This window comes from Cebus imitator, unplaced genomic scaffold, assembly GCF_001604975.1.
Source record: "Cebus imitator isolate Cc_AM_T3 unplaced genomic scaffold, Cebus_imitator-1.0 Scaffold102, whole genome shotgun sequence".
Lineage (NCBI taxonomy): Eukaryota > Metazoa > Chordata > Mammalia > Primates > Cebidae > Cebus > Cebus imitator.
In genome coordinates this window covers 2,701,329-2,712,574 of record NW_016107417.1, presented here as the reverse complement: position 1 = coordinate 2,712,574, position 11,246 = coordinate 2,701,329, and the positions used below count along the sequence as shown (strand labels likewise).

The 11,246-nt window shown below is 60.1% G+C and overlaps 1 protein-coding gene across 2 annotated transcripts; it reads left to right on the top strand.

Moving 5' to 3' along the window:
- The first annotated feature begins 218 nt into the window (after positions 1–218).
- Positions 219–10,487, top strand: OVOL1 (ovo like transcriptional repressor 1). Of its 2 annotated transcripts, XM_017537427.2 has the most exons (4): positions 219–683; positions 7,173–7,390; positions 9,100–9,289; positions 9,559–10,487. In XM_017537427.2, exons 1-4 carry the CDS (start codon positions 584–586, stop codon positions 9,852–9,854), a joined length of 804 nt encoding a protein of 267 aa, XP_017392916.1. In that variant the 5' UTR covers positions 219–583; the 3' UTR covers positions 9,855–10,487. The 2 variants fall into 2 exon arrangements, with proteins under 2 accessions (XP_017392916.1, XP_017392915.1); XM_017537426.2 differs by lacking the exon at positions 219–683 and having other exon boundaries at positions 6,989–7,390.
- Positions 10,488–11,246: the final 759 nt, after the last annotated feature.

The following is an 11,246-nucleotide window of genomic DNA, read 5'->3' as shown; positions in this document are numbered from 1 at the left end:
GCTGCGCAGCCGGGGGCTGAGTGCCAGGCGCCCGCCCCCTGTCCCGCCCGGCCGCCCCGCCCGGGCTGCGAGGCCACCTCACCCGCAGCGGAATGGAAACCGGTTCGACAGGTAACAAATAGGTGGGTTGTCACCGTTATTTCCCAACGCATGCGCCGTCGCTCCCTGGGCCACTCCAAGCTAATTAGATCAGATCACCGCCCCCCGCCCCCCCGCCCCAGCCACCAACACACAGCGCCGCGAGCCAATAAAGCGTGAACCCGTCCGTCCGGCTCGCACTTTAAGACTTCCCGAGCGGCCGCGGGGACGCCAGTTGAGCGGGGAGACGCTTACCTGCCGCTTCCCCCGCCGCCCGGTGCACCTGGCCGCAAGGGACCTGGTTCACAGGGAGGACGACCACACTCCGCGTTGTTGGAACAGGCGCGCGCGGTCCGCGCTCAGACCGTCCCGGAACGTGGGGGCGCCTTAGCGACTCCTTCCCTGCTGTGCCCCATTCCCGGCGACCAGCCCGGCCCCGCAAAGGTGGGACGGCTCCCGGCTTCAGTTACGGAAGCGGCCGGTGCCCAGCGACAAGAGTTCGAAAATGCCCCGCGCGTTCCTGGTGAAGAAGCCGTGCGTCTCCACATGCAAGAGGAACTGGAGCGAGCTCCCCGACGAGGAGCGCGGCGAGATCTACGTGCCAGGTGAGGCTCCAGCCGCCCTACGGCTCGGGCGCCCGCGGCGGCGTCGAGGCTGCAGGCGGGCGGGCGCAGGTACGCGGAGCCGGGCGGCAGCGCGGTGTGGGCGCCGGAGCTGAATGCGGCAGCGACCCAGGCCGGGTGGACCCGAGGCTCCCGACCTGGGGGGCAGGGGGCGGGAGCGGGGCTGGGGCCGGCGGAAGAGCGCCGGTGGGGGCGGGGGCTGCGCGGTGGACTGGGAGCCGTTCCGCGGGCCGAGGGGCGCGGGACCGCCTCTCCCCACCCCCTGAGCCGCGGCGCAGAGGAGGCAGCGGGGTGTGTCACCACCCAGGCGACCCTCCGCTCCGTCGTCGTAAATCCAGAAAACCGGGACTTTTCAAGAGGCGGGAGGAGGGCACTGGAGCGATGCCACTTTGGGGGGCGGGGATCGAGCTGGAGTTTCGGCCGAGATTTGTGCTACAAGACTCAGGGCTCAAGCGGCTCCTACAGGTCCTTCCTCCTCCCCCACAACACTGGTGGCCGGGATGGAGTGAGGGTCGGGCCGGTGGAGGGCGTGGACCCTCATGTTCTCGTGGGGCTCCGGCTCCTTGGTACCGCGCAGTGCGCCGAGACGCCCGCTGCGCCCCGCTTGCCCTTAAAGCAGAGGTGGATCGGGTCTCGTCTCACCTCTGCTAGAAACGCACTTCCTTCACCTTGCGGAGGACACAATTACGTGGAAAGCAGCTGAAGGGAGCCCACCCCACAGTGGGTGACCAGGCAGGGGGAAGCTGGTGCACCCAGTTATTTTTGGCAGACGCCTCGACAGCGTCGACTGTGAATGAGTAACCCGAGTTGCTTCTTCCTCCAGCGGCATCTTCCTCTGCACGCCCCAAGAACACTCTTGCCCCTTCTGTCCTACCCCCACCCCCAACAAAGTCTTTGGTCTAGAGAAACCCAGCTTCCTTCCGAACGACCCCTCCGCAGGCCTTGGGGGCGGGGCGGGGACACTCTGAACGCCCGGCCCAGCCCCTCCGAGGGGGGAGGGGGAGAGAGTAATTAACCAACTGACTTTGACCCTTGATCTGCAGACTCCCTGGCACCGCCTCAGGCCTTGTAGGAAAGTGGGGAAATGAGGGCAGCAGTGAGGGGCCCTGTGAGGGTTTTTGCTCAGTTTCCCTCCTGAATAAGCTGTTGGAGAGAGTGAGTGTTGTGGTGAGGTCTTTGTGGCCTGACCTGCCAGGATCCAGTGGCCTGTGGCCCTGGCAGGATGTTTCACAGCTTAACAATTCCTCAAAACAAGGGAATGTGCCAGAAGTCCCTGATGTCCCCAGTGGGGAAACTAAGGTAAAAAGGGAAGTGAGTGGCCTCCTCACCTGAGGCAGATGAGGGTGTGGGCTCAGGATTTTGTTTATAGCTTCTTGCTTGGCTACACTCCCTGGTGAGCTGGCTGGTTCTCTACCTGGGGGTGGAGCAGGGGGTGCAGAGGGCCAGAGCCCCCTCCTGCCTCTGCCCTCCGCCCTCACCTGTGTTTGACTTGCTGCTTAGCTGCTCCTTGGGATCTGATAAAGTGAACTTGGACTGTGGTAAAGGTGAGCTGAGCCTTGAGCCAGATTCAGTGTGCTGTTATTTTTAGTTTTATTTCACATCCCAATCAGTAACAGATCATGTGTTGACTTTTACAAAGAACAAAGAAATTCTCGTAGAAATCACTGACTTCTTTGTGTCCTGGCAATTTTCTCTGCCACAGTTCTGGTGGTCACAGTGGAAGTGGCAGGGGAGACTCAGGCCCCAGGGGCTGTCCCGGCAGGTGCAGGGGAGGGCCTCTGGGTGGTCCAGGCCACCTGCTGCCACCATCCAGGTGAGGGAGACCTGCCTCATCCAGACCTGTAGGCTCATCCAGGATGGGTAGCAGGGGTCTAATCTCAAGGGTGAAGGGAGAAGGAGAATTTGCCCTCCTCCCTCTGGCAAGGGGAGAATCCGTGGGGTCAAGGGTAGAAGATAGAGAACTTAATTTTACCTCTGAAAGCCATGTGGCCCACTGGAGAGTTTTCCCACAGTTTTTGGCAATGCGAAAGGGAATGTCCTCAGCCCACGCTCGGGTGCCTCCAATGGCTGGAGAGGGGGGGTGTGTTTTGTGCTGGTCTGTCCCCTGGCTAGGCCATTCCATCACCAGCCAACCATGACCCCAGAGCCAACCGGGCACGTTTCCGTTCACCTCGTAGACTCCTGGCACGTTGTGACCAGCTAAGCGTTTACCCCATTTCCAGTGGAGGGCCCGGGAACATGGGAGTGTTTGAGTTCTGACTTTCCTGCCAGGTTACTCTGAGACCCTCAAGGCCTCCCAGAGACCCCCTGGAAGGGGAAGTTTTTACTGGCCAGAGACGCTGGGCCCCAGCCCAGCAGCACTGACTCCAGAGACCCAGTTTGACAATCACATCAGCCTCTCTCCCATAGGCAGAATTCTAGAACTTCTCACTCCCAGGGCAGAATCTTTCCCCTGGGAAGAGGTAAAGATGGCTCCCTGCGCCCTGGAGACTTGAAAGGATTACTGGCTAGGAAGCCACCTTGAGGCTCCCCCGCCCCCACCCTCTCGCCTTCCTTTGTTATGTCAATATTGACTTGGAGTGACAGGGAGTAATGCTGGTTCCTTGAAGATAAACCCAGGCACCTGTACCCAGGAGTTAACTTCTACCTCCTAGACTGACCAGGAAAGGGCTCCAGGAACAGGGTTGAGCCCCTGCCCCTGCTGTGTGAAATCTCCAGGCCAGGCAGGCACCTGACAGACCCGAGGCTGGAAGCTGGAGCCAAGGAGCATCCCAGGGCTTCTTCCAGGCCTCCCACCACCGCTTCCCAGCCTCCCCCCTGTCAATGGGCTGGCCAGGGTCTGCTCTGCTGCTCGCCTGGTGGACACTTGAGCTCAGGGAGGCTGGCAGGCTGAGCAGTGGGACACTGGAGCTTCCTTCAAGGAATGTGGCCCAGCCTGGCTCTACTACTAGGTGGCGTGGGCACTTGGGCGGGTCTCTTTCCAGCTGGTCAGGAAGGCTGAGAGTCAGCTTTGGGTCCCAAGGATGCGACGGGGGTGAGGATGGGGAGATCTCAGGCCTCTGATGGTTACCCTACTCATTCCTCGGCCGTGTTTGGCAGCGAAGAAGATGTTTGCTGTGCTCACCAGGGAATAGGGCTGGGAGAGTGAACAGCAGACAGTGGACAGAGGCAGAAGAGCAGCATGAGCCTGGGCAGCCAGCTAAATGGGACTCCTACCTATCCCTGGGGTGCTGTCACCCAGGCTTTGAGGCTATCTGTGCTGAGCTTGGGTGTCCCCAGGCAGAAACCTGGCAGACCATTTGTCCCAGAAAGAACAGGTGAGGGGGCGGGTCCTTTGGCCGCAGGGAGGATGGCGAGGGAAGCTGGCGTGGTCGAAGTCGGGGCTCCTTTGTGTCATCGGCCATTTCCACAAGTCCTGGATGGAGTCCCACAGGGGTGCCAGGCCTGTGCCCGGCTGGGTGGGGGCTGCAACAGGAAGTGCTGCCCCACTGTTCCGGGCAGGCACCCTGGCGCGAGGGCTGAGGCACCGTTTTAACAACTTTGTGGACACCCAGTGAAAAGTGGTTGGGAAAGAGGGGAACCATCCTGACTGAGGGAACTTCTGGCAGTTCACAGAGAGTAAATAAAACGTCAAGAGACTGGCCCACATGTTTCGCGGCCTGCCAGCCTCCAGCTGGTACTGAGTCCTTTTGGACGATTGCTAACTGACCTACAAAGGACTAGAGGAGGTGGGCATGGGGGGTACCAGCCCTTCCTGATAAGGGTGCAAGGCTGCTGAGAACCAGCTGCACTGTGCTGAGATGCTGGGCTCCTGCCTCACACTCAGAACTAGGCTGACCCCCATGCTCCGGGCAGCACCCATGTGGTCAGCGGGGCCCAGGAGGGAGTCATCCTTGCATCTGCTTCACTTGCTTTCCCCAGAGAGCCAGGTACAGGCCTCATGCCCAGCCCTCTCCTGAGGCCTTGGATGGGGGGACCTGGCACTCTGCTCAAAATCTGGCCCAGCAGGTTTCAATCCAAGAAATAGGGGACTTGCCGAGGCTAAGGCAGGAGACAGGCCTCGATGGGCGGCTGCCCTGGACACGGCCCCTTGGTGTCCGTTCCTCTTCTCTGAGCCTGACCTTCAACATTGTCCAGGTAGAGGCAAGTTGGGCCAGCAGGAGGGAACCCATAAGCCCCCAGGCAGTAGGAAGAGGGCCAAGCTAGTCTGGCCTTGCCACACTCCACAGCTGTAGGCGGGTGATGAGTGGTCACAGCGCCACCGCCTTGCCGGAAACATCTAATTAGGGACAGAGAGCATCACAAGCAGGGCCCAACCAGTTCTGCTTCCTGCCTCCTGCCACTCAGCGACACTCAGTGCCAGGTGGCATGCCAGCACTCACTCCCTGTGCGTGTGGCCACAGCAGGGACATGCTCACGGGGGTGGCAGGGAGACAGGTTTGGCGGGGTGGGTGGGATGAGGCAAACGTCCCCACCCTGGCAGCGGGTGGCCGCCCATCCAGCCTCCTCTGCCCCTCGCTCAGGGTGGAGGCGCCCAGAGAGCCGAAGCAGGCAGGCCCACTCCCTGTCCTGGGTCCCCAGCACCAGCTCTGCCAGGTTTGTGTGGAACAGCAGAGGCGGGCAAAGGACACAGGTCTCCTCCCAAATGCGTGGATCTCAGGACTCTAACCATGAGCCTCCCCTCTCGTGGAACAAGGCGGCCCAGAGCAGCCACCATTGTGGGCTGAGCCCGTCTCTCACCTGCTGTCTCCTGCCCCACTGTGGTGCAGCTGGGGGGCCTCGCTCACACCATCCAGTACTGACAGGCAGGGGAGGGTAGAGGTTCCTGTTCGTCTCCACCTGGATTGAGAAATGGAAACTGTCATCCAGCTTTGAATTCTCAGCCAAGGTCTCCAATAGCTGGTGAGCTGGCATCAGAAGCTCACCACCTGACCCTGCCCACTCCCCGCCCTGTGGGCACAGACAGCTCCTGGTGCAGGGGAACAGGCTGGGATGGACAGCCAGACCTCAAAGACTGAAGACTGACACGCAGGCTCAGAGAGAGGTGCGATCCCAGCCCAGAGGCCACGCCAGGGCCAGGCGCTGGTGAATCAACCCCAGGAATGAGGTGGCTCATTAAAGGTCCCTGGACAGATGGACGCCAGGGCCTGCAGGACGGGTTCTGGGCGTCGGCAGGCGCATTCTTCTCTCAGACCTTTGTTGTGTTTTGAGGGGGCGAGAGCTGGGGCCTCTCCTGAAACTTCAGCACTATCAAACGCACCCTTGCTCCTCGATCACATTCCTCTGCTTCCCCCACGTCCCTTCCTCCTGGGAGAAGAGGTGAGGGCGGCAGCCCTCCTGCCCAGCCCTCGCCAGTTCTCTGCCTTACTGGCTGCGGAACGGTGGGGCGCACAGGGCGGTGCTCATGCTTCTGCAACCCTACGTCAGCCTCCCTCCGAGGCTCACTCATCCTTTCGGTCCTAGCCCTCTTGATTCTTTCTTCTGAAACTTGGAGGACATCTTAGCTTACAGGCTTCAAGTACTGAGCTCAGGCTCTTCGGAAGAAAAATACTAAGTTGAAAAATTTGCCCCAGCTCTGTTGGCTTTGAGACTTGTCTCTCTGTGTCCCTCGAGAGCGCCGTATTTCTGGTCCTGTCTAGTCAGGACTGGGCTGAGGGTCTGAAGCCAAGCCTCCTACCTGGCCCGTTCGGCGTGAGGTATCTGCCGTGGGTGTGGCTGCATCCAAGGGCTGCCAGGTATCGGTGCTGCTGCTGCTGAGGGTGCCCAGCCCGACATGCCCCGGCGAGCGGTCCTGCCGAGGGGGAGGGTTGCGTAAGCCTGGGCAGGCCGCCGAGACTGTTAGGCTGCATCCACCTGCTGCTCCCTGACCTCCTCCCTGTTCCACCCACCTGGCCTGTTTCCCTGCAGAGCTGGGACCAGCTGGGAGTGGGGAGCCTGGAGCCCTGGGCTGCAACAGCAGGGACCGGCCTGCTGGGTGGTGGGAGGCAGGGCTAGGACCACCCAAACCCCCAAGGCCAGCAACCAAATTTGCCAGAGGAGAGATCTGGAGTGGTCCAGACCACCAGGGACCCTTCTGGGATGAGGATGAGGCTCCAAGAGCTGTCTCTGGGCACAAGGCCTCCACTTGTGCCCTTTGTCCCTGCAGGAGAGTGGAATTCAGAGGGACCGGCCAGGTGGGGCAGGCAGACAACTCCGGAGGGGTAATAGGCAGGGCAGCTCAGTCCTCCCAGTTCCGCTAAGACACAAATTACTCAGCGGGCAGTGGTGCTTGGCTGGCATCACCTGCAATTACCTTAATAGGGCGGGAGGGCGGTACAGCTGTGGTGGTCGGGGCAGCCCCGCTCTGCTGCATGCCTGTGATGGGAGGGACGGACTCTTCAGGTTCCAGCCGTCTCATGGCTAGGGAAGCTTCCAGAAACCCCTCTGGATCCTCTTTCTACCAAGGCCCTCGCCTCTCTGTTCTCTCCCCAGTCAGCCTGGGCTTCTGCCCACCACAGCCATACCGGGAGCCAGAACCCTCCGTGGCCGAACCCCCTTCCTGCCCCCTGGCTTTGAACATGAGCCTTCGAGATTCCAGCTACAGTGTGGCCCCTGGGCCCTGTGTGGTGGCCCAGCTGCCCTCTGAAGACATGGGCCACTTGACAGACCCCCAGAGCAGAGACCATGGCTTCCTACGCACCAAGATGAAGGTAATGCGGCTCACACTGTCTTCAAGGGCCAGGGGCATGTGTGTAGACCTGAGTCCAGCTCACGAGACGTGACACAGATAAGACGTAGGCAGAGACTGACCTGGGACCTGGGCCAAGGTCTGCAGAGGACTGAACGGAGCTGGAGCACAGATGGTGGCGGCGAGGAGGGATGTGGGGCTGGAGTTCTTTGCGGTCTGTGCCCATGGGCCGTTCAGTTTCTTTTCTGGCCCCAAGAGGCAAGGGGTGCTATAGGAAGAGCCACCTCTCCCACAGAAGTCCTGGGCTAAGCAGGGACACGCAGGCCCAGCTCAGCTCTGCCTCCTGGCCTCCTGTCGTGCCGCCTCGAGAGTGAGGGCTGGAGTCGGGCACAGTGGTTGACTCTTCCCTGAGGCACTTGCCCGGTGATCACCTTGCCCAGGTCTGCTGTCTCCAGCACCTGTTAGTGTCCAGGCCAGGGCCTGGCTGAGCAGCCTCCAGCATTCAGCAGCACACAGCCATGAGGAGTTCACCAGGCAGCCCCTGCTTCCAGGGAGAGCATAGGCAGCACGGCCGTCCTGGCTGGGTCTGCATTCCTGAAACCTCCAGGATCTGGGAGGATCAGCCTCCTGCTGGAAGATGACCCTGACCCTGCAGAAGAGTCCTCCTCACAGTGTTCTCCTTGTGCCAAAAGATTGGGGAGAACTGGCAGCGGGGTGTGCCTGCCTCTCCCACCCTCGGAGGCCAGGCCTGTGTTGTAACTGGAGGGGAATAGCCAAGACCTATGCTGGGTGCTTGGCAGGAGCCAGCCGGGGCTCTCCTGAGGCTCATGGTACCCTTGTGCCCTTCCCCACTCCTTGGACCCTGTGGGTAGGGAAGGCATGGAGAGAGAATAAAGGGGATGGAACAGCAGATGAGCCAGAGGAGTGAGTGCCTGGGACCTCAGGAGGCATCTCCAGTGACATAGCCACCCACAGGACACAAGCAGAATCTGGAATACCAGCAGAGGGGCAGCCCGGAAACCACACCACCCTGTTCTGGCTGCCACTGTGGGGCTGGTGCGGTTCCTCTCAACAGCTCTTTCCAAGGTGGCCGGCAGCATCCGGGGATCCCTTCAAATACAGGGCTCATGGCTTTTGTCTCTCCACGTTTGTATAAATGTGGGGTTTTCTGCAATTAAAAAGAAATCAATAGGGTTTATAGGCAGATGGGTCCTCAGGGTGGGAAAGGCCTGGCTCAAGTAAAACCAGGCAGCTGGGCTGGCAGTCAGTGGACTCCAGGCTCACAGAGCTGCTCAGCCTGGGGACCCTGCCACAGAGGCCCTGGCCTGGGCATTTTTCCCTGCGATAAGGGGGCGAACAAGAATGAATGGGCAGAAGCTACAGAGGGGCAGATGTGGCCTCAGCTATGGGAGAACTTTCTAACAGGTAGATTTGCTTGACGATTAAACGGTCTTTAGGGAGTGAAGTTGCGTCTCTAGGGACGGTGAAGGAGGCTTGGTGACAACCTTGAAAGGGGACTTCAGAACCCAACTGGAGGCTGGGCCAGCAGCCCAGAGCTTCCTTCCAGCCCCACACTGCCGATCTCTGGGCAGACAGCACAGAGCTATGGCCTCTGGGAGGTGGGTGCACCCTCCTCAGGGACGCAGACGGCTGGCATCTGCGTCTTCCCAATCTGCCGGCCTGTGGCCCCAACTTCTGGATGTCCATAAGCAATGCCATCCTCACCCACAGGTGACCCTTGGGGACAGTCCCAGTGGAGACCTGTTCACCTGCCACATCTGCCAGAAGGCGTTCACCTACCAGCGCATGCTGAACCGCCACATGAAGTGTCACAACGATGTCAAGAGGCACCTCTGCACGTACTGTGGGAAGGGCTTCAACGACACCTTTGACCTCAAGAGGCACGTCCGAACTCACACTGGTAAGCGGAAGCCATGGCTAGGAGGAACATGCTGGAACCCTTGCTCTCCCTTGGTGACGGGCAGCCTGGGAGCTCAGGTCAGAGGTCCTCCTGAGCTCATCAGTTAGAAGTTTTAATTTGAGAGTCACTTGGGAAATTGGTGTTGGACAGGCCTCTGTCCCTCCCTTGGCCCTAGAGGCAGGGGGCCTGTCCTTTCTGTGTCTGGAAGCAGCCAACAGGCTCCAAAGTCCCTGCCAGGTCTCTGATGCTGGCCCCTGTCCTCCCCACAGGCGTGCGGCCCTACAAGTGCAGCCTGTGTGACAAGGCCTTCACACAGCGCTGCTCTCTGGAGTCGCACCTCAAGAAGATCCATGGTGTGCAGCAGAAGTACGCGTACAAAGAGCGGCGGGCCAAGCTGTACGTGTGTGAGGAGTGCGGCTGCACGTCCGAGAGCCAGGAGGGCCACATCCTGCACCTGAAGGAGCACCACCCTGACAGCCCGTTGCTGCGCAAAACCTCCAAGAAGGTGGCCGTGGCCCTGCAGAACACTGTCACTTCCCTGCTGCAGGGCAGCCCCCACCTGTGAGTGGCCCGAGCTCCCGGGGTGCTCCCAGAGGCCCCGAGAGGGTCCAGGGTCGCCTCCCAGTTGCCTGGCCAGCCCACCCTCCTGCGGCCTCTTGACCAAACACCAGTGATGAGGACTGGAGCCCCCAATACCTTGGTCTTGCCCCTGGGCACATGTGTTCACTCAGGCCCAGCAATGATCTCTGTTCATTTTTGCAGTTTTGACTTATGGGCCAAGGCTGCTCTGAGCCTGGGAAGATGTGCGTATGTCTAGAGAAGGGATGAGGCCAAGGCTGGCTTCGATTAGAAGCAGCCGCCCACAGGGACAGGCACTGTGTGCCTGGCAGCAGGACTTCCCACCCAGAGGAGGTGTGAGCAGGGCTCCCACTGCCCCGCCTCTCCGCACAGGGCAGGGGCTGCAGGCCTCCGGTGGACAGCAGAGCAAAAAGCACTGGCAAAGGGCACCCCTGCAAACACCTGCAGGGGGGGCTGGCCGCGGCCCCACACCCGGCAGGACTTCTAATGCTCAGGGTTCTGGAGGGCACTGTCCTTCCGGCAAGGAGAGGCACACGTGTGCCCAGCCGTGTGTGTGTGCGTGCACTGCCTTTCCACATATCACCTCATTTCTAAGAAATAAACTGCAAGGTGCCAAGAAGGTTTTATTTCCTTTTTTTTTTTTTTAAGATGACAAACATACAGATGTTAATATATTTTTGGTGCCAATGACAATGTTTTTAAGAGTGGGATGGAGCTGGCTTTTCTCCATTCCCATGCGCTTCTATTTATCCTGGACATTTCAAACCTCCTCTGTGCCTTGGCTCTGGGGGGCGGCTGCCCCAACCCACCCCCATTCTTTATACGTCCTGAGACAGTCACTGGAAGACCTTCCTCCAGCCTTGCCCTGGACGGCTGCTCCTGCAGACAGCACATGGCATCTTCTGCTATTCCCTCCTGGCTCTGCCCTGCACATCCTGTCAAGGCAGGCCCCAGTGCCCTGGGGAGCTAGCCTGAGGCTGAGGGTGTGTCCCTCTGGGGCTTTAGGGGGAAGGCAGGGGGGACAAATGACGATGCCCATCCACTACCTGAAGTGCTAGGACCAGCCTGGAAGGCCGGCCCTTTTCTTGGTTGAGTCAAAAGCCCTAGCACAGTGGCAAAAAAATGGAACAGAACGATGACCAGCACCTCAGAAACTTCCAGAGGGAGGAGAGGATTTGATGGCTACCAAATTTTATCTGTTGCCTTTTTTCTGACTTTTTCATCTGGCCAGGCTGGGGTTTCGAGTGCCTCGGAAAGAGCCGTCCTGGCTGGCTGGCGCCCTCGATGCAGCTGGGAAAGGGGTTGCGGGTGTAAAGGGGTGTGTGTCTGTGGACCAAAGGGAGACAGGCAGGGGTCACAGCCTGCCAGAGGCAAATGC